Source organism: Patiria miniata, unplaced genomic scaffold (assembly GCF_015706575.1).
Source record: "Patiria miniata isolate m_02_andy unplaced genomic scaffold, ASM1570657v1 HiC_scaffold_20, whole genome shotgun sequence".
Classification (NCBI taxonomy): Eukaryota; Metazoa; Echinodermata; class Asteroidea; order Valvatida; family Asterinidae; genus Patiria; species Patiria miniata.
The window spans coordinates 10,094,388-10,118,047 of record NW_024037059.1 but is presented as its reverse complement, the minus strand read 5'-3'; the positions used below and the strand labels follow the sequence as shown (position 1 = coordinate 10,118,047).

Genomic DNA, 23,660 nt, shown 5'->3' with positions numbered 1-23,660 from the left:
CACAAGGAATGTGTAAACGAGATTTCAGCTTCCTCCATCAGGTAAAGATATGAAAACATTGTTGTAATTTGTTTCGCTACGGCAGCAGTTTCTGTTGAGTTTACGTCGTTATAGCTGCTAAGCTAAAATATGGCCCATGAACATGAACACAAAAAAGTCTGGAAATATCGCCGAAAAAAAGTCACAAAATTGGAGCATTTTAACTGTTTATTTCGTTAAAAAGGTATTTATTAATGGGAATAACAGTGTGAGGAGCCGGTCTTCACTGCGTGATAATGACCGGGTGTGGGGGTGACCGCTGTTAATGGACCTCGACTCGTCTCGGTCCATTAACAGCGGTCACCCCGACACCCGGTCATTATCACGCAGTGAAGACCGGCTCCTCACACTGTTATTCCCTTATTAATGAAAGTCGACGTATAAACAATATACTTAGGCAACATTTTGTCCTCTTTTTTATCGTTTTGTTATGCGTTCTTAATTTTAACCTTTTGCTCCTTTATCTTGTGTTTCAAATTACGATCTAGGGTTGCTTATATCTCTAACTTATTTCATTAAACTGATGTTTCTTTTAGATGTGCCCAAAAAAATGAAAAGATATTTAGTTATTTTGTGGCTGCTGCTTTGTGGCAGAATCTTGTGATAAAAGTTCTCATATACATTCAAATTGAAACAAAGAAACTCTGTTGAATTCTCTAGCAAACAAATAAATGATTTGAACCGTTTTCGAATTCCTTTGTTTACATTTCACAAGTGCTTGCTTTGGTGAATTCGAATGCTTAAACTGACGCACCTAGAAGCTCGATCGAAATCGAATGACCCAATGTAAATGTGAAATTTTAATTTGTGAAAGTTTAATTTGAATACATAATTTTAGAAATTGAATCGCTAAAAAGTACAATCGCATGCTCTTAGATCTAAATTGAACGATATATTTAGTTAATTGAATGTTGATCTAAACTAATTGAATGTTGATCGTTATCACTTTGTCTGCCAAATTTGACCGGGCAAATTTATTTTAAACACATTGCAAAAAAAGCAAACTTAAGCTGATGAATTTATAAACAGAAAATTACAAAAAAGACGAATTTTGTAAGACATGGTTGTCATAACATATTTTGGTATAGGTTTATGTGATGTTTTAACACATTTCCAGGCAAAGCTGTAGAAACTACCTTCCATATCGAATGTTCTGATTGGTCGGCTGTCGATGACACGGACCAATCGCTGCACTACTCGTACTTTGCCATGATAAAAAATGAGGATTATTACAGCGCAGAGGCCTTGCTACTTCATGGTATCGACCTCACTAGATTAGAGATGACACTTCCTGCGGGCCAAGCGGGCAATGACTACCTACTCGACATTGTGGTGTACATTTTCGATGTTGCTCTGGGATATACCACTGTTCATCTTCAAGTTCAGGTTAGTAATCATCATCTTCATTTTTTGATTGTGTATAACATTCCCACTTTTTTTGTCATGCTACACAAACCCTGACCACTGAATACAATGTAAAGGCAAGAAAATGAATATTAACCATTAAGGCATAGTATAAGCCATTTTCCCGGAGACAAACATTGTATCCGAATAGTGTAAACTCCACATAGCCACATATAATTTGAAACATGAACAAGTTTCTCAATAGTATCCATATATGTCTTTCATTTTCACATCTTTATTACTGATATTCGGGTTTTTCTACATAAATGTTGTTATGCCTGCACAGGTATTTCCCTTTTACAAACAGAGCACTATCATTATATAACTTTGACTGAGAGGTGCTGTAAATTTTAGCGTTTAAATTTGAATAAAGTTTAAATAATTGGTCCTAATTTCGGCAAATTTACGTGGAAATAAGCAATATAATTTGAAAGCAAATCGTTTGTTGTCGGTTATTTTAATGCTTTTCAAATAGTATTTGAGGCAAGCAGAAACGGCACTAATGGGAATGTTTTCAAGCACATTCGATAATGTATTGTCCTCAGTTAGGAAAGGTAGTCAATCGTTGTAATTAGTATCTAATTGTGTTCTGAATTCATAAATTAGCACCAATTAACACATGAATCAGTTTGCTTTGATTGCGTTGTTTATTATTAAGGCAAACGGAAATATATCATGCTTTCATTTTCAGCATGGTAATACGGCATTGAACTTTAATGGCTTCATAGTGTCATTAGTTTAAAGTTTCTTCTTCGTGCACTACAACAAATTCGATTTATTTTTCTACCATTTTTCACGTCGGCAACCTTAACACTCTGAAAGGGGGGGGGTGTTTTTGGCACAAATAGATCCGCTTTGCAAACAGACTGGCTCGTGAACGTTCGTAAAAGACATTTTACATTAACATTTAATCTTTTGGAAACTGAAATTTTAAATGGAGCCCGACCATCTTGTGGAAATAAATTTAATGGGCAATCTATGTGCTACAGGTAGTGGAGTAATCGGGTAATCCTATATAGGCCTACGTACTTCTTTCTTTACGATACCTTGCTTTTCAACAGACGACACTACCTGATATAGGAAGCTTGCTCGGGACAAACCCAAGTCTGCTATTGGATAATATCCTGTCAGGTGACCCTGATTCTCCAACTGTCATGCGCAAACTCATCACGCTGTCATCAGTACTCAATGAAGCAAACAGATTGGTAAGCTGTCATAGATGTTGTCGTATTCAGTGGCGTATCGGGGGGGGGGGCTGGGGGCTTGTGCCTCTCCACACATTCCCAGTGCCCCCGCCCCTTAGATGATCCCACGTGGCATTATGAAATGGGAATAAATTAGTAAATAAAGGTGCCCCTTTATAACATGCTGGTCCCCCCCCCCCCCCGCGGCCTCCGCCCTCCAATGCTTGACCGTTTTTTGTTTCTCTATATTTTTCTTTAGGAAAAGATTGCGTCTGAAAATCCTGACAACAGCACTCGCACAAATAACACTCAAGCTTCTTCTCTGCTTGCTCATCGGACACAGGTCAGTACATGTACACCGGAGTCGTATTGGTTTGTTAGAAGGTCAGGGTCTGCTATAAGCTTAGGGCAACTATATGGTTTGCCGTTCACATCAACTCCACAACTTTTAAAATTCAATTAGACAGAATGATCATTTCATGTCAACAGGTTTCGGGGAGTCTAATACGAATACGGATTCTAAATCGCAGTTTGAAAATTTTGATTTAGTGTAAGGTTTTTAAAAAAGTGTGGTCAAAGCAAATCACATTTTGTTTGTTGTATTTGTTTTCATCGAATGTGCAGTTCAGTTATATATGTTGTTTCAGAAACAACATATTTTGGCATTTACATTTCACTAAACATTTATCGTATTGGCGATTAAAAAATATCAATTTATTTTAAAGAAACGTACATGATTTGCATTATCTTTTTATTTTTCACAAAGACAAAGTGAACGGGCCACATTTCACTTGTTTATTTCCGTTCATCTCAGGAACACTTTCTTTTTAATTTGTTTGTAACGTGGTTCTGTTGCATTTCCTTCTCAAGCATTAATGTTTTCATTGAAATTGATGGGGATTGTTGGACAATCTCGTTCTCATGGTGTCGAGCAGTACGCTCCCACCGCCACCTGCTCTCTTACTCTGGCATTGGATTATTTTTCGTATCCAAACTGTTTGGATACGTATGCAAATTAGGAATAGTCTGGTGCCTGACTGTGCTTTACAATCAGCGTTTGTATGTATGCAGTGTCTGGGGCTTGTTTACGAGGTGAAGTGGACGCAATAAGTCACAGTAAACGTTACAATACGTCATACACGTTAAAAATAAAAACACAAAGTTATGCTATAAATCCATTACTGTTTCAAATCAGGATACAGGAAGAAAGTTTGACATCCAGGGGTTAGTGTTGGACAACGAGGTGAAAATAAAGTAACCCATGCGGACGAGGTTGAATGTACAAAAGGTTCACTCATGCATATCTCAGCAAAACAAAGGCATTGCCCTCCAAGGTGCCACGTCCATACGAATTTGAATGAAAAATGTACGTGACCGAATGAGCAAACTGGGAAACGGCACAGGAAATCTTCATAGTAAACGTATTCCGACAAAACTGTAATAACATTTCAGATATATTTATACATAAATGAAGGCAACCTCGAATTTTGGTTTTGTGTGAGCAAGGTATTGTTATCATTTCGTGTAGGCCTATGACTTCAATTAATGTCTAACATGACAAGGTTTTACACATTTTTCCTTTTTCCCCCGTTCAAAAAAAAACTGAATGAAAAGATTTGTTTCTGTGGGCGGTTTATCCCATACGTGTTGCCCCGTGACGTCATAGAAAAGCGACGGGGATTATTTTCCCATACAGTACCAGTAGGTTCGACGGAGGGCGCCCTCTCCACGCACATTTCCAGGGCTTTTGAGAATTAGCACTGCGGGAAAAGGGACGCACTTTGAATAATTAGTTACATAAGTATTAAAACGCCTGGAAAAACAGCAAATTATTGGACTGATTTTTACTTCTTGCCCTAAGTTTGGTGGAAGGAGTGATTTTTTCCCTTTTTGGACATGTCTTTGCCCGGAAGATTATACAAAATAAATAAGTATATAGAAATCCTTTAATTGCAAATTTTTATTTGTATACTAGTCTGTGCTCATATTCCGTAAAGGACTTGTTTTGTCTTTCTTTTTTGTATGTTGACAGATGCGCACCCTCATGGTAAGCACATTGGCTGAAGTAACTCGCCGCCTTTATGACTCTTGGGCGGATTTGGCCAATGAGACTGAAGACACAGAGACCTGGGTGCAAGCTGCTAGCACGGTCGGTCTTCTTGCCGATACACCGGACGAACTCTCTCCCGGGACACAGGTCAGTACAAGTATTCAACTACTGCAAACAATATTTAAACACTATGTCTTGTGTCCGCAATCAATTTGATACTACATTTGTAATTTCAAATTACGCCCCTGTGTAAGTAGACCTAGGCAAGACGTTTTCTCCAAACAAATGGTTTATCGAGTATAACTGATATATTTTAACCAATAAAATCAATTAACAATTCAGGCAGTAAAAAATCTCCTACTTCCTAAATATTTTTAACAAAACACACTACACTATCTCTCCAAAAAAGTGTCCGTCTGAACCTTTTTTTTTTAATAACTACAAAACCATGAGGTCAATTTTGAAAAATTGTGGTTGTGCAGATACTCCTAAGCCTTGGCCTCAACCCCTACGCATCACAACACAGTTGTCAATTGATCACAACATCATTTGTGGACACTTTGACCAAGTTCCACGCCTACATCAAGTTCAGTGCTGTAATATGTAAGCTGTGTAAAATCCTGAAATGCTCTTTTTTAATTTGAAAAAATGTTTGAATGCTGGATGCTCTGTCTTTCTTGAATTCCCAGTCACTGCTCGTAGACATTCTGGAAAATGTGACTGCCAACCTGATTCGAGTGTCGCTATTCATGCCAAGGCAGCAATACACTCTAGTTTGCAACGGTAAGATTGTATTACAGCTTCACCGGATTCCAGTCACTCTTAATATAATAGTCAAGTGGCTGTTAATGTGGGCAGTACAGGGCGTAATCCCACCTCGGTACCATGGTAACATTACCTGGTCACGAAGGCCTCCAGCGAATTCAACATTTGCGGGTTGAAGAAACGGGTTATATATACACTGTTAAACATGCCCGTAAATTTACGGACTCCGTAAAGTGAAATATTCCGTAGTTTCGGCGTAATTATACGGATCTTTCCGTAAATGCAAATATTAATTATGCTAATTAGCGTGATTACAATCAACCACATTGGCCAAAACACCTACACGTAATATAGTACATCTTGGTATACGTGGGAACCATCATCAGTGTAAATGTCATTTTATTTTTGGTTCAACACAGGAATGTGATTCTTGAAAGAATTACTGAGGGTCATTGCTTTTTTGGTGACATACAATTTATACGGACATTAACGTTCCAAAGCAATTTACAATAAACCTTTCAACTGTGTTGTTTTATCCCCTCACTTGATATGTAACGCCATGTCAATAAGTACCCTTTGTCTGAGCTGGGATTCATGGGAGAAAATAAATAAATAAATAAATAAATAAACACATCTGAAGAAGGTCTGCCATGGAAGGTCATCAAATGAATGCTGGAAATGATTTATGAGACAAACATTACAAATTTATCAACCTCGTATTTGAATACCTCTAAACTACTGTGGTGTACTTTAAACAGGACCAGTCGTCCGATATATTCACCGCATCACTAAGCAATATGTTTGTATGTAACCAGCAGTAATCGTTCCTTATTTTAACAGATATTTTACACGCTATAGATGGCTTGCAACAGGCAGCGGTATATGACAAAACGGAAGCTGACACGGTATCTCCTGAAGAATGGGCTATGGTACAATATTTTCTTCCTCGAGAACTTGACAGGAGTAACCATGGATAACCTACAGAATTTGTATTTGTATTATATTGACCCCTGATGAAAGTTAGGAAACCTCAACAAATTTTATGCCCATCGGCCAAAGTGCTTAAGAATAATTATTACAAGACGTTTTGTAGGCACATTGATCCCCCGTTCCTGATAGAGTTAATTTCGTTGCACATTTGGCAGAAGCCTATCCAGGTTTTGTGTTCAGTGGGGCAAAACCACAGGCTTCGTCAGACCAGTTGGGGATCAGAATGCGGATGTGACAACAAATTGCAGACAGACCTCTCCGTGTCCATGCAATCTGAATGATATCCTCCATCTATGATTAAATTACACAATTCATAAAAGTAACCAAGAAAAGTTATGTTATTAACGATAGATTACCCTTTCAGAAGTAAAGAACAGCAAAAATTATCTCACAAGCATGCTTGATAGTTCGGAGACTTGCCTCGATTGGCCACAATGGCCTTTCACTCTGTGACAATTGACACAACAAAAACGGAGTAAAACCACAATTAAAAAGTGGCGCAATTCTCTAAATAGACCCTTTCATAAAAATGATCACTGCTCAGTCAATCATGAATGTAATGACATGATCAGGGTGTCATTTTAAAGAGGAGATTCAACCCTAACAGAGGATATCTCCCTTTGATTCAAATGTGCCCTACTTCTGTTCCAATTAGTAATAATATCTCGGTTTCGTTTTCTTTCATCCGCCCCGTATATAGCGTGATTTCCCACGGGAGAATTTGCTTTGTATATGAACGGAAATATTATAACAGACATCTTATATACATTTCACCTTATATACATCTTATATACATTTCACCAGACAAGAGATGTAGTTACTCGCTGTGACCGAGTGGAAGACGATATGTCATCCAGCCTGCTTCATCGGCTGTATCCCGGAGATCCCTTACTCCGGCTTCGTAGCAGCAAGCTCCAGCTAGGATTGTGGAAGGACCCGTTGTTTAACGGTCAGGGACGGGCTAAAGTGCTACCTCTTACCCGCCTACTTGTTGACGGCTTCTCTCTGCCTTCAACGTTGCTCAACTCACTAGATAGCGCAGTTAGAAACGAAATTCAGGTCGAATCATTGAAGGTTAGATTTTGTTGTAACAAACGTTTCTCATAATAGTTTGGTCTTTTTTTCTCTACTTTCTTTTCATCTTCGAAATTCGTAGAAGTGTTGATGATTTCGCATTGAAAGCCAAGATGATTAATCAAACCATATATCAGCAACCAATATTTTTAGACAAATGTATTGCATTTTGAAACTTCTTAACTGTTCTGTAATGTGCACTGAGATTTGTGTAGCGCTGGAAATGTTATCTGCAATCTACAGAAACTGTGATTTCAGAAATGTCTGACTATTAAAGTGTGCTTCTATTAAAGTCTGTTTCCTTATTTTGTTATTGTTAGACTAGAGAGCTTAGCTTCAATCCCTACATCTGGGGAGACAACCTTGGCCTCAGTATAACATCACTCGTAAAGAGCATGGAATTCATAGACAATGAAAACCGAAAGATCAACGTACAAGATGCCAAGGCACCGATCGATGTAATGTTCTACCGGAGAAAAGAATCCTTGGGCCCAGTACCACCAGACGTGGGCGATGATTCTTTAGGGGAGGGAGAGCTATACGACCCTTCACCTGACACCTACCAATACGCCGTGTCTGTGCAGTTCTCGTCAGGGGACACGAAGTTCTGCTACACGCTGTACATCCCCGACGAGGAGTTCACTCATGAGATGCAGGGTAACGTGACCGAGGGCCTCTTCCGTGTGTTTTCAGCAGCCACTCGATCCCAACACGGCATCCAAGACGTGGATGACAGAGATCCTTGTGTTCCCGTGACCGAACTAGCTGTTGATGAAGACAGCGTAGTCAACAGTTTCCAGGATTTTGAGGATGATCTGAATGCCACGTTCGGGATCCAAATCGCAGAGACTCAGTGCATATTCAGGAAAAAATGGGACTTGTCGTCTTCTGTTCTCCTTAACACCGAACAGGGAATCAATCTAACGTTTGAATTCCACCTGCATAGCTGCATGTACTGGAACGAGAAGAGTGAGACATGGAGACAAGATGGATGCAGGGTGAGGTCAATGTCCATCGTAAATCATATCTAGATCTGACATAAATATATGGAATTATGTTCCACCATGTATTAGCATAAGAAAACTTCAAACGGTGAAAACGTTTGGGGGGAAAAAACTACAGCACTCTGATAACTTTTCACGTTTAAATCACTCAAAATAGAGGAGCTATACTGTAGGTGAAACCAGATTAAATATGTATCGTAGTATGTTTAAAGATTAACTGTTATTTGTCACTTGTTATCATCCCTTCATTATTGGGCCTGCCTTTGGCCCACAAAGGGCTCCATTTAAAATGATCACATGTTTTAATTGACGTATTTTTTGTCCAGGTCAGCTCACTATCCACCAATAATGTGACGGTCTGTCAATGCAACCACCTGACCAACTTTGCATCCAATTTTGTTCCTGTCAACACCATCGACTTCATTTACGTGTTCACTGAGAGCAATTTGGGAGATAACGCGGCCGTTTTAGTAGTTGCCATCGGGATCCTGTGCCTCGCTATATTACTAGCCCCTCTTCTACGGTGGAAGGACAAACAAGACTTACTCAGGGTAGCTTGATGAATTTAGCATTCATTTGATGTTTAAAATATAGTTAAATTGCATCCTTTAACTCTTGGCACTGAATCAGCGGTGCATTGGCAAATTTCCGAATCTGGACTTACAATGGAACAGACCCGGTTCATGTCGGCACTGTGCCGGCATTGTGCTAGTATCTAGCACTTGACGAGCATAGTCCTGATAAAGACTTGCTTATTTCGGCACAGAACATCGCCAGATGCCGGCTAGCTGACGATATTGCTCGGATCAGATACTTTGGCTGCGTATTCAACAATTAGCGCTATATTTAAATCAATTTGGTTGTGTACACTGTGCCACGCAATCCAAAGGCATCTAGAGAAGAATTTTGGTGATTTGAACACAAGACGTAATGTACCCTAACCATGGGCCACACCCTTCCACTATGTTAGCAACACGCTTTCATGTCTTCTTCTTAACCGAATTCTATTTTTTTTCAGTGGGCTGCCCGTCCTCTTATCGATAACACGTGTGAAGACACGTACGTGTATACAGTGTCTGTATATACGGGTCATGCCAAGCACAGTGGTACACGGTCAATAGTTTACTTTGACTTGATCGGTGATGCAGGGGAGACGAGGGATCGAAGACTCCAGGATATGGAAGGCTGTAATGTAAGTATCATGGCTCAATTGCATTGGCGATACATGTACCACTAATATCAAAAATATTCAATGTGTGATGATTAGCGACATAATGTACGATTGAGTTCAGTTGTATAACAAGGAAATGCGTGGTACACACAAATGGAAAGAACGCTTATTTAAGGAGCTGTTCGTGTTTTTAATTATGTATGGTTCTCTCATCTACTAAGCTATGCTCACTACCGTTTTTAATCTATCATCGGAGCAGAACAGTTCTTATGAGGGATACAAAAATAACGCCCAAGCCATATTAGGTGTTGACAATGGTGCATATATATTTGGAAGATGCAGAAAATGTGGACACTACGCTTCTATATTGCGGGACTTGACAAACACGCTTCAGTATAGAAACCACATAGATGACTGCGCTGTTTTGCACTTCAGTGTGCATACGAATCGAGTACCAAAGTTTAGTTTGTGAATTTCCTACTCAAACAAATATAGAGCACATACCATGATTAAGTACAGTCATAATGTAGATTCCATTCGCCGACAAGAACAAACGTTTCCACAATCTCTTACATGTACGTACATGACAAACAGAGGATGAGAAGGTAGTTACTTTACGATGGCTTTTATGTACACTAGTTAAGAGCAGTTGAGACGATATTCGTTTCATATAGAAATCATTTTATCTCAGACCGAATCGCATATTATGTGCCCGCAAGTCAATCTGTTAGCTTATCCCTGTACAGATTCCGGATACTGGTACGCTGAACCACTACCTGATGGGCGTGCCTCGCAGCCTTGGACCGCTGTCATGCATGAGGATCAGACATGATAATTCCGGCGAAGGACACTCTGCATCCTGGTTCGTGTACTGGTTCGAGGTGTATGACCTACAGACTGGGAGGAGGTAAGAAGTCATTTACAACACTGGGGATAATTGTGCAAAGGTAATACAGTTAACAAAAGATGCAATAAACGACTTTTGGCAAGTTCATAAACAAATAAGGAAAGTGGAACATCAAGTGGAATTGATGGCCAAGCACACTGATGACACACTCCACAAGTGATGTGATCTAATTACCCTGACGCGTATGAAAGACCACATTTTGCTCCATATTCTTCAATATCGACCGGTATGTCACTAAGTTAAGATCATCGCTCCTGCTATTTACACACAAGACAGTAATCTCAAAACCTATTAGAAAAAAATCAAAAGAGATCGTTTTTTATTTTATTTGTTCCTTATTTCAATTGGCTAATTGAAATAGGAAAACAATAAAATATAAAAAGAAATCTTTATTGATTTTGTTTTTGCTAATTTAATATAACATAAAGCTGACTTTATTGTCTTTTGTTCAAGGTATTGTTTTGTACTGAATGACTGGCTGACTGCGGATTCCAACAAGCACGAGGTCCCTAGCCGTTCACTCTCCCTGGCCGGTCACGAGGAAACCTTAGCCATTCAATCAGACTTCTACCGCATCGTCTGCGAAACCTTTGCTGACCACCATCTGTGGAACTCACTCGTCAATCGTCCACTGCCGAGTCGTTTTAGTCGGGTTCAGCGCCTTGGCGTCTGCTTATCTCTTCTCTATCTCTTCATGATCACCAATGCCATGTTTTACTCAGTCGACTCACTGGAAGGCAAGCCCGTCTGTCCATCCTTTCGTCTGGCACTCGGTCCATACACACTGACCTCCCAGCAACTCTACGTGGGAGCCGTCTCTTCCCTGATTGTGTTTCCGATCAATGTTGTCATTATCCAGATCTTCCGGCGCGCCCGTCGGTCGTCCGAGGCACCGACGCTCAACGGGAAACTCGTGGAGTTCGCGTCCCAGTACGGGCAAACTGTGGGCCGGTTCCAGCAACAGGGATCCCTTCCGCACTGTTCAGTCTACCTGGGTTGGTTTCTGATCTTCTTGTCTGTGCTGGTCGGAGGCTTGTTCGTGGTGCTGTACAGTCTTCAATGGGGCAAGAAGCGATCGGAAGCTTGGCTGATATCAATGTTTACGTCGCTTTTTGAATCTGTGCTGTTGGTTGAACCTGCCAAGGTACCCCTTTATTAGTACGCGATCGCTATTTTGTATCATAACCGCTTCACAAGAAATCTTGCGCGAATCTGAACTTGAATTATAAATAGTCAAGTAGAAAACGTTTTTGTTATCAAGTTGATTGACAATTTCGATTTTTTGCAATACGTTGACCACACATTCTTTTAAAATATACAGTAGTGTCAATGACGATAATCAGTTTCATTCTCATTGATAAAGCCTTTATTTGTGACTTGAATATTCCGACCTTTTTTACTTTTAAGGTACGTGGACAAAAAGGGACACCCAGATTACTCGTCATTTATTGAACTTTGAACAGGGATATACATGTTAATACAAATAATTTTATTAGAGTCACGTTTAATTAAAACGTTAAACTGTTTTCCTATCGTATTTCTCCAACTGTCATGCAGACCGTGCTGGTGGCTGTGCTTATCAGCTGCTGCTGCGGAAGGATTCTTCGAAAAGCAAACTTCAAACATCCCGATAAATTTATCAATGTGGACAAGACGTCAAATGGTAATCTTTGACAATCATTCGTTGTAATCGCAGCATTAACCATGCGCGGATCCGACGTCCCACTGGGGAGGAGGGGGGGGGGTCGAAACCCCACAGCTCTGACCTAATTTATTTTCTTTTTCATAGAAATACATTAAAACATAATGTGACCCCCCCCCCCCCCCCGTGATCTGACTCCCAAAAACAATTATACTGGTAAGAATATCCGCCTCTGCAAAAACATTCGGACTGAACCAGCTGGGTTACGGGCCCCGCTATTCTGTAACATATAGTATTAATGATCGTTGGATTTGAACAGCGCCCCCATTGAAAATATGGTACCAGCCCCCTATTGATTTTACGGAGGGCAAGTGTCCGGAGAAAAAAAACCTGTCTAAATGTCAGCATTGATTTGATCATCATGAACTCCCCCCCCCCCCCCCCCCCCCCCCGTAGAAATTCCTGAATCCGCCCCCGATCACCTTATTTTTTCCATTATAATGCATGCAGGTGTTGCAGATGTTGCAGATGATGTTCTTTCTTTTGTTTCTTTCTTCCTTGCACTGCTTTCATTTCTTATTTCAGGAAGTCAGAGTGAACATCCCAATGTCACATCAACTACCACAGGCGCCAGCAACCCGACGTGGTGGCAGAAAAAGATCAACACCCAGGATATCGTGGAACAGATAGGGCGCCACCTATTGTTCATGGTCCTGATCCTAGCAATCACTTTGATGTACAGACAAAATGATGCTTTCTACATGACTAAGGCCGTAAAAGACGCCTTCCTCGGTCCAAAGCCGTACTTTATGAAGGTGAAAAAGTAACATCTTTCAAAGTAACCGGTCGGTCTAATTTCAATAACATTATTAAAATCAGTCATTTAAAATATCGACCGCGATAACAAAGTCTTTCATCATGCAAGCAGGAACGAGTGCTACTATCACTGCATACAAATGATTTTTTTTTATACGATCTCGTTTGTCCATACATTTAACGTACTTTTAGCACAAATTATACCACCATTTTTTGGAAGTCTCACGTGTGACTCACCTATCTCAACCACAGTTTGTTTTATAATGAAAAAAAAATTATCTGACCGAATGTAGTTTAGTGGAAATCAGCTGATTAAACGATTTTTCCCTCGTTTCTTAATATAGATAAGAACCTTTGAAAACTATTGGGATTGGACAAACATGGTTCTTATTCCAACGCTATACAACAACGAGACTTACACAGGTAGACCTCTAGACGAGACAGAGATGAAGTTTGTGGGAGAGACGATCGGGTTCAGAGTTGGGTCTGTCCGCCTGCGCCAATTACGCATCCATCCAAGTACGAAACATTGCCACTTTGCAATTGTTATTTCTTTCAGTTGGAGAAATACACGGTGGTATTTGATTAATCAGTACCTTAACAAGATTATTAGATCAGTTACATGCACATCTAATACTATTCTTGACAACATGAAATAAGCTCTACGTAATATAGAAAATGTTTCTTCCATCAAATTATTTCAGAGAAAAACCATTTATTTACACGAAAAAGGGCCTCACTAGGAATCGAACTAGGATCCCCTAATGAAATGCCACGTTTAAATCTGAGTACTCCATGAATCCGTTGAATATGCAGATCTTTATTCCTTATTATAATCATGACTACCCCAAAGCCCTGTACAAGAACCTGCAAAATCTGGACAGCCAACGTATTGCAAAACAATGCGACCTGAGGCGAATTAGCGGGTGAAGACACTTTCATCAATAATTCAGTAGTTTCGATGGAATTATTGCAATAAGCTCAGATTCTCGGGCTCTTATCTTCAATTAAAGTTATCCAAACTGTTTAACTGGGTAGCCCATTCAGTAGAATCCCGTGGGTCCTAGTTAAGGGAAGACTGTGAAGAAATTACAGGTTTAGAGGTGGGAGGAAAAGCCCAGAAGAATATTCTGAGGAAAACCCACGGAATCAGGTATAGGGACTGAAAACCCAAACTACATTTTTGACCCAGGCGGGATTCGATCCCGAGTCACAGCAGTGGAAGGCCAGGAAAGTGCCCCTACGCCAACCTGACTCCCCAACGTTTATTCTTTTTTTTTATTTCAATATGCAATATAAAAACATACAAATACAACAGATTGAGCATATATATCGATCTTTCATAAAACCAGTTTGATCATCATTGATAATTTAAAGGAAAACAGTCTTCAGTCTATTTGCAAGTGCTTTGGCACAAATGCTATAATCAACATTAAGGAGAGGGAGATGACGCCAATTGAAGGAAAAATTTAAAGATGCAATCATGTAATGCTTAATATTCGACCAAAAGACTTTATAAAATTCAGCTGGGATGCCATCACAACCAGGGGTCTTATTATTACTCATTTCTTTAAGAACGGCTGGACACTCTTCCAACGTTCATTCTATAACAGGTGTAATGTAACAGTGGTGTAATGTCACTGTTCTCTTGTCATGAATAAACATAATGTTCCCATCGAAATAACGAAAAATTCATGATTTCCCAACCCGCCTTCGGAAAAATTCGCCGATGGGGGTCTTTGTCACCATAGCAGAGGGTGCTGTTAAAGCTGGACGGCTGTTAACGCCATTTTGTCGCTTGGTGGCAGTGTTCCTGACCATTGTGGCATTTCTCGACGACACAAATTTGCGGACAAAAAACACAATAAATGGTGTGTCGCACCCCCTGTAGCAACGCTTATGGTTACATTGGCTATTTGGATGATAATAAGACACCTCGAATTTTTGAGATGTTAAATTATGATGAATATAAATCATGTGTGAATATAGATCACGTGCGTATATTTTATATTGGGAACCAGTGCTCAAGCATCATCACGAGTATTTTTATCTAACTGGTTTTCACTCCGGTTTTTTTTTTACATCTGCTCTGAGACACACTTGTTTCTTATGTGCTATTACAGATCTGTGTGTAGTATCCAACATGATGATTGACCACGGGTTGCAAGACGAGTGCAATGTAGAATACACCCCGTCCAGCGAGGATACATCAAACCACGGAGAAAGCTGGCAGAACAGGTCTTTACCCTGGTGGGTCTGTCCCAATACAATCCCAACATGTCCATGGAGGTTTACATGGCCTCCCAGTCCATCAACCAGTAAATATGTAGGCGTACATGGTACTGTATTTGGTGGCGGTGGATTTATAGCCGACCTTGGCACCACGCCCGGGCAGGCCTACCGAACACTCCGCTACCTTCAACATGCCAACTGGATCGACGTCCACACCCGCGCGATCTTCATCGAATTCACACTGTATAGCCCAGATGCAAACTATTTCTGCCTGGTCACTTATGTGGTGGAGTTTCCCTCGACAAACGCTGGCATCCCCTTCCCAAACGTTTATACTTTCCGCTTGTATGACTTTGCCGACACAACGCAAGTCTACTCCCTCGTAGTGACACTTCTACATCTTATCTTTCTCCTATGGCTGTTACACCTCGCCTTCATCGAGTTAGAGCACATCAAGAAGGCTAAAGCTAAATACTTCTTGTCTTTTAACAACTGCCTGGAGGCCATGGCCATTGTACTGAGTGTCTCGGCAGTCGTCATCTATGCAATTAGGCAGTACGCTATAGACGCATTTGGCGCTGAGATTGTCGCAAAGAAAGGTATACTGTGATTGAACACCGAATAACATTTAAACGCAACAACATAAAACAAGAGAGCAAGATTTTCCCTAATATTCCTCCAATGAGCTCCCTTAATTACAAAAAAAACCTCCTGAATTATTTTGGCTATGGTCAACAGTAACACATGCGAAGTGAATTAAATTATTCGTTAATCAAAAAAAGTTTGTTTGCCCTTCACCGACGTATAAACACTGTATACTCAGCCTGTTACCTCCCAAGTGAGAGTTGGTTCGAGGGTTCGAGTCCCATCCGAGTGATTTTTTTTTCCAACTTTCGCTCGGGAGAACACACTGAGTATACAGTGTTTATACGTCGGTGAAGGGCAAAAACCTTACCTCACATCACCCCGACGCAAAAATCCCATCTTATGAATAGTTAATGCGGTACCCGCTGTTTGTACATCAGATTCAAACTAGCCAACCGATCCCGTTAGCTCGGTGGTTGAGTGGTAAGAAATCTGCACTAGAAAGCAGGAGGTCGTGGGTTCGAGTCCCACCCGAGTGATTTTTTTCCAACTATCACTCGGGAGGTAACACACTGAGTATACAGTGTTTATACGTCGGTGAAGGGCAAAAACCTTATTTGATTCACATCATCCCGACGCAAAAATCCCATTTTACGAAAAAAATATTCCTTAGTACGTTCAAATATAACCTCATATCAGGTATTAGAGTAATGCGCATTATAAGATTTGCATTTCAGTAGATCAAACAGCGCTATGGCTAACAAACACCTCGATCCATGTTTCAAGCTGTTATCTTCAAGTTCCTCTCACACGATATTGAGCTCAGTGTGGTAACGTTCCGGGGTGATACTGCGGGCCAGGAAGGAGCGCTCGGGACTCCTCCCCGACAGTGGCATTTCCAGCTTTTGATGGCGGGCGGGGGGGGGGGGGGGGGGGGAGGCAACCGCACTCCCGCGCCGAAATGTAGACATATATTTTTTTCTCCGGACACTTATCCTCTGGAAAATCAAAAGGGGGGGGGGGGCATCTTCTAAAGCGGGGTGCTCTTCCGAACTGACCATTATTATGCATACTGGGGAATACACGCCGATTTTCATGGCGCATTGTAATGGTTTTGGAGTTTGGTTTCCTTTTTTTTTGGTTCATGTCAGGACTTATTGACTATTCAGTAACCATTGAATTACTGAAAACAATTCGTTCAAAAAAATTCTTGGGGCTGAAGGTCCCCCCCCCCCCTATGGATACGCCACTGCTCCCCGAGCCGCGTGCAGCCACCACTCTCCCGCCCGTTTTCCCAATCAGAATTAGTCAGCAGAGAAAAAAGAGTCTGGTAATATTAGAACCGTTAGAAGTTATTAAGAAATCGTGGCCATCAAGCGCCCCTTCAAATTGGACCTACGCAAGGGCGGATCCAGGGGGGGGGGGGCCAAAGGGGGCCATAGCCCCCCCCCAAAACGAAACCAATTTTTTTTTTTTTTTAATGTGACATCGCAATAAAGGCAGGCAATGAGTACACCACCATCTTTTCCTCAAAAAAAATTGGTTAAAGTGGTCAGAAATTGCCTCAGATCGCACCACAGAGCATCTAGAATCCAAAAAAATTTCGGGGCCCTCACGGGCCCCGAACCCCACGCCGTAATTTTTGAGACCCACTTTTTTTGGGGGGACCAAATTTTTTTTTGGCCCCCCCCAAAATTGTGTTCTGGATCCGCCCTTGGACCTACGTAGGCTCCAACACGACTCAACTTATCCTAATTCAACATTCACTTTTCTCCTTAGACCTTCATTACACCTGCCGGACTTTGGTCTTTGTGGATGAGCTCTACGCTCTTGCTTTGGGTATGATCGGCTTCTTCGTTACCGTCAAGCTGCAGTCACTGCTATGTCTTGACAGGCGGTTTACTGTCATGACACGCACCCTCTCGGACGCAAAGTTCAAGCTTCTTGGCTTTGCTATCATCTTCTTCATCGTATTCTACGGGTTTGTTTGGATAAACTACCTGATGATCGGATCTGAGCAGGAAGATTACAGGTAACTGCCGACAGCAAATCACATGAACCTACATTTATTCTCGCAACGCTTTAACAAACCAAAAAAACCATGAAAATCCAATTTTATACTAACGACTTCATTATGTGCTGCTAAAAAGTGGAGCTTGATAAAAAAAAAGGCCGTCTGATTTTAAAAACCACATCAACGTTACAGAAGTTGACAAATTGAAAAAGCATGTATCTATTTAAGCACCCCCATCCCTCGGCACAACTTTTCAGAATGACCACTACATCAGGGGACAAGGTCTTTTCTTTATAGCGTCATAAATTTAACTTCCCGGATTTAAATCAGTCTCATTTCATCTAGTTCGATTCGCCATTATCTTTCTAACATGCAGCACAATAGTATCTACGTCTGAAACCCTGCTGATCACCCTCCTTGGCAAATTTCGCTTCAGCCAATTCGACACCAACGCGTCCACAAAGACAATGGTCATCGTCATTTTCGTCTTGTTCTGCATTTTGCAGGTAACGACTAGAGAACCTGTCACATTTTAAGTCAATATAAAACCTAGAGATTCACGTTTGTTGAGTTAACAAAAGCAGGGTGATCGGGCAGATAACTATTTCATTGGACATTGCCCAGTTAACTCAGAACAGAACAAAGATTACGAGATTCAGCATCTAGGGTAGGTCCATTTGTTTGGGGTAATTTGGGGGAATGACAAATTTCAGTATACATTGCCTCTTTGATGACGTCATCAGTAAAACGTGCAACCAGAATGCTGATTTAGTTCAGAGAGGACACATGTTCACTGTGAAGTGAAAAGTATTTATGAAAATATGAAAATTTTAATAAATGTTTAGGTAAATGTATCAATAATACCTAACTTCCGGTTTGATGATGTCACAGTATTTGGAATCCTAAGGTCAACATTTTACTGAATATCATTATTTGTGCTAGGATCAAATGATGGATTTGAAAGAAGAAAAAAAAACCCAGGAAATCATCATTATTGATCATGATGATCAATTTCAAATTCTTCCTTCGATAACTTCCGGTCTGATGGCGTCATGATTCTGAAACCTTGTAATAGTCATTTGCGGTTTTTCAAAGAATAGCAAGGTTGCAATTAGGTAACATTTGGACGAATGGTTTTTGAATTTCAACCTTCTTTGAAGTTCCGCTAGAGGGAGCCCTTTCAAATGAAGATGTTGCCATGGAGTTGTTGGGGTTTTTTTTGGGGGGGGGGGGGGCATTCATCCCTTAGCCCCGTCCAGACGTTATTGTAGGTCAGCAGCCTCCGTGGCTACAAATAAGCATGACGACATTGACGGCCCTTTTCAAAGCTCGGCTTCGTTTCCGATATCGCTTGATCACTGAATATAGCTTTAAATCAGGGGTGTTAATCCCGCGATCCCGCGGGATGGAGGGTGTATCTTCCCCCCCCCCCCCTTTGACCATGAGGGATGGGCTATTGAATCATCCCCCCACACACACGTTTTCGTGATGAGAAAACAAATGCGGATTTCGAGGTATTTTTTGAGCATCCTAACAACAAAAATGTATTCCATACTACTGGGAAGTGGAGAAACAAAGTACGAAAGCTTTTAAAATGCGCCGTTTTGATAAAAGCGCGAGTATACACATTGCTATACAGCTATATCCTGAAGAGCGCCCCCTAATGAAATGTGGTGTCTCCCCTCTCCCTTTTTAGAATGTCCACGGCCGGGCAATTTTTGGATTTTGGTCATCCCTCATCCCCCCACTCGCCGGCACAGATTTACGCCACTGCTTCTAACGTTCCCATCAATTTTGTTTAATAAATCACTTGCTTTATATATCATACAGTTATGATATATAGTTTTATATTTCTGTAAGAAAACATTGACTAATGTTGACCTGGAATCTTCAAAGTTAGGCACCCAAATAGCACTGTTAGCAGGCGAAGCCGAATGTAGACCACGCCGAATGTTGGAAAATCCGGTATTTGGTCGTCAAATTCAAAATAGTACATGACGCAGCAAGATGTTCGCCCATCGTATACAATCCGAGTATACTTGATGCACAAAATCGTCGTGAAATTTCAAATTTTCTGAATGAAAGCAATGAATATTTATTGTCTACTCATTTTTAAAGTTTTAAAAAGCAATTGGAAGTTTAAAACCTATATTATACACGGAAATACTCGGGCGCTATCCGATTGTCAACTAAATGAATTCGGAAAACTTAGGACATTTTCGGAAAAAGGAGGAATTCCTCCCGCTTTAGTCACGTGATGTATGTCTGTAATACAATGTATTACTGACGGCTACCTGACCTAAGACTCATAAGGAAAAGTCGGAATTTTTTGGTATGGGAACCAGACTATCCATGGACACGCTATTTTTCCGAAGCGAAGCCGAGGGAAAAAAGAATGCTGGAGGGATCACCGAGGGAGGCTAGTTTTACTTCACCACGAGAAAAAAAAAACATTCAATTTTGTTTTATAACACTTCTGTTCACACACAGATACAGGTTTGTTATATATTATTTAAATCCGAACACAGTTCAAATTACCATCTATTTTAATTCAACATTGGTGGGAAATGTATTTCTCTCTTCCAAACCACCCCTTCACGAAATGTTTGAACCTATCTCGGTGGCGCGCTCTCTTGGGAACAATACGCGCTACGCTCAATGCGCACACCGGCATGCATTTGCAAACAAATACCGCGCCATGGATATAGACCATTATTATGCTGCAGCCATTTGATTGTTTTGCCATTCAAATCATAGCCTTGTACATGTACTTGTACATGTACATGTACATGTACTGTGTGTGCATATGGAACGCCAAAGAGGCATTTAATGTGATCATCGAATCGGTGATATGTGCATGGCTGTTGTACGAGTACGTGTGTGATGTACGTGCGTACGTACATGTATTGTACAAGCAGAGCTTTGCTGTATGGTACAAGTTACTTTCTCACTAGCAGCGTACGGGCATCGATATGTGCACGCAATTATGCCTTGCCAAGTTGATTAGGGATTTTGTTATCGGCGATTTTTTTTTATCGGCGAATCGATAAGCCCGCAACGCCTTGGTCAAGGCTATTCAAATCAATGTAACCAAAGCGAGGCTGGAAGGACAAATAGTGTGGTCCATTTTTGCACAAACAAATTATCAATCAGTACTGTTATTGGATACTGGAAACATGACTGAAATGGCGGCAGTATGATAAAGTCTGTAGTACTTTGGTTGCTAGTACTTTTGGCCGTGCACTGAAAGATAGCAAACTTTTTTTTTTTAAATGTGACTCGCTCTCGGCCAATCAAGACACAGAATCTGTGGGCGAGGTGTTAAAATAATAATTTTAGCATTTGCTTTCACCTGTTTAATGCATACATTATACTTTTTCTTTTATTTTCGACAGGGTTTTATTCTTTTAAACATGTTCATGTCAATCATCATCGATTCTTTCGCAATGGTACGGAAAGATGACGAAACATATGAGAATGCGGTCTATCTTGAAGACGTCATGTTCTTCGAGCTCTGCCGACACGTCAGAAAGATAATTCCTCAATCAGGTAAAGTGTCTCATAAGGAAGTTGGCGATAATATACTTGCATATAGGAGCATAGGAGAAGCGGTAGTTCTCACTCGTACCCAGCGGCGGCTGTTCACTCGTACCCAGCGGCGAATGGCGCCCTGGACTGCTATTCCCTTTCACAAAATTGTATGAAGGACACGTAATTGACGTAAACATCGTGGGGCATTGTGGGTATAGCTCACCGCCGTTATGTACGAAATTACAAGTGTCATGCGACATGCGCATGTTGATATTGTTAGGTCAACCAAATCGTCCAATGAGCACTCAAAGAAATAAAGGTCACCGGTGCCCTTTGAATTATAGGGCGGCTAGTACTAAAAACGAAACATTTTCACATTAGGCTACACACAAATCTGACTATAGTCAAAATCTAAAACCAGTACGCTGTCGTCAAACGTCAGATCAGAATAAATATAGGTTTTCCCGGCTATTTTTATGGATTTTTTATTCAAATTCACCAACTCTATATACGTGATGAAATCGAGCAAGTGAAATTCGAAATTCGATACAGTAAACAGTCCAAAAACACTAATTCTGGGAGTCAGGTTGGCATAGCAGTACTTTGCTCGCCTTCCCACCGCTGTGACGCGGGTTTTATTCCCGCCTGGGTCAATAAGTTGACGTAGTTCTTATTCCCTACTTGATTCGGTGAGTTTTTCTCGGAATATTCTTTTGGGGTTTTCCTCCCGCTTCTAAAACTGTAATTTCTTCACATTCTCTTCTCTTTATTGGGTCACATGAGAGCAGTGGCGTACGCAGGATTTTTTCAAGGGGGGTGTTTCAAAATTGGATGTCGTCATTTATGACGCTAGAAATGAAGATGGTAAATTGTGTTGGCGCCAGAAATAACAAATAGTATCAGTGGGCTAAACTTTACGCTTAAATAAAAGTCAGGAGTTTGTGTTGGCGCCAGAAATAAAAGAGGGTATATTTGGACGGGTTAAACTCGAAGGGCCGGGAACCCACGACCATCAGTTATCTTTTTGAGCTAAAGCATAGTAAATCGGGAAAAAAAAGTTCTGTGTCTTTAGAGTATGATGAACATATGAGTAAAGGGGTCAATGTGGGCAGTCCCCTCCCTCAACAGCATTTAAACCAAAAAAAGAAGAAATTCAAGAAAAAAAGTGACACGGGCTGCGGAAGTGCTAGGATCTGTTCTTGTTATTGTCTAAAATCACTCAGCTTCTTCCCCTGGATCTCATGATTCTCATCCGTTGGGAATCTTTGTGTAAACCGCCCCCACCCCTAAGGCCAAACTTCAGATACAGGATACATATGCGCTCTGGTCACAGGAGCGGATTCAGACTGCCATTTGCCGGGGGCCTAGAATTATTGTAATGAAGGGTCCAGGACCTGCGAAGCCCTTACGGCGTGGGGTCCGGGGCCCGCTTAAGGGCCCCGGGAAAAAATGGGATTTTAGATGCTCTGTGGTGCAATCTGAGGCGATTCCTGGCCACTTCCACCGTTTAGAAAACGTTTTAAACATCGAAAATTCCATTTAAATTTGTTATGTTTTTTTTGTTGTTTATAAAGTTTGTTACGTACTCAAAGTTGAGAACCATGTTCCATCTCCGTATTTTTTCACAATTTTCTATTTTGGAAAGGGATTTATGCCACTTAAGGTACAAAATGGTGGGGGCACCGCTAGGGTGAAATTATAGCATAGAGGGAATTTGAATCCCGGGACATACCGTTATTTCGTTTTACCGTTTTGGATTTCCTCAAAAACAAAAACAGTAAACGAATCATCGACCGTTTTGTCGTTTTATAGTGTTATAAGACGACAAGCGGTATTAAGATAAATACGGTTTCTCCGTTTTATAAGTTTAGTAAAATTCATTATAGCATAACGATCAATGATTTTTGTTTTACAGATTACACAAATACAGACTGTTTTTTTATTCCAGTGTCATGGTTAACAGTCCGTGGTGCATTTTGTGGCGGTGGGCAAGGGGGTGGAGGGGGACCATTACATGTTTTACACGAAGAAGTGTTACCTCAGCATAATTAATGCGTGATGTGATTCCTGGCGCGGACCCTGACCCCTTTCTCATGCGATTCAGTCAAGTTGGTGGGGCTTAAAGAGTTCCAAGCAATATGGCGCTAGAAAACTTCAAGGGAGGACATTACTTTTCACAATGGAAACAGGATGGTAATAAGACGTTTGATGAAGTTGCAGACATTTTGAAGGAAACTGGGGTTCAAGTCGAC

At 40.9% G+C, this 23,660-nt stretch overlaps 1 protein-coding gene across 2 annotated transcripts; it reads left to right on the top strand.

Moving 5' to 3' along the window:
- LOC119729022 (polycystic kidney disease protein 1-like 2) lies at positions 1-22,415 on the top strand. 2 transcript variants are annotated; one of them, XM_038201504.1, is made up of 20 exons: positions 1-41; positions 1,157-1,425; positions 2,505-2,648; positions 2,887-2,970; positions 4,660-4,824; positions 5,367-5,460; positions 6,283-6,371; positions 7,237-7,506; positions 7,827-8,504; positions 8,837-9,061; positions 9,529-9,702; positions 10,428-10,588; positions 11,042-11,732; positions 12,146-12,251; positions 12,816-13,045; positions 13,391-13,565; positions 15,170-15,877; positions 17,643-17,895; positions 18,254-18,383; positions 21,273-22,415. In XM_038201504.1, the coding sequence occupies exons 2-20, from the start codon at positions 1,249-1,251 to the stop codon at positions 21,579-21,581; spliced, it is 4,863 nt and encodes a 1,620-aa protein (XP_038057432.1). In that variant the 5' UTR covers positions 1-41; positions 1,157-1,248; the 3' UTR covers positions 21,582-22,415. The 2 variants fall into 2 exon arrangements, with proteins under 2 accessions (XP_038057432.1, XP_038057433.1); XM_038201505.1 differs by lacking the exons at positions 18,254-18,383; positions 21,273-22,415 and having other exon boundaries at positions 15,170-15,296; positions 17,643-17,729.
- Positions 22,416-23,660: the final 1,245 nt, after the last annotated feature.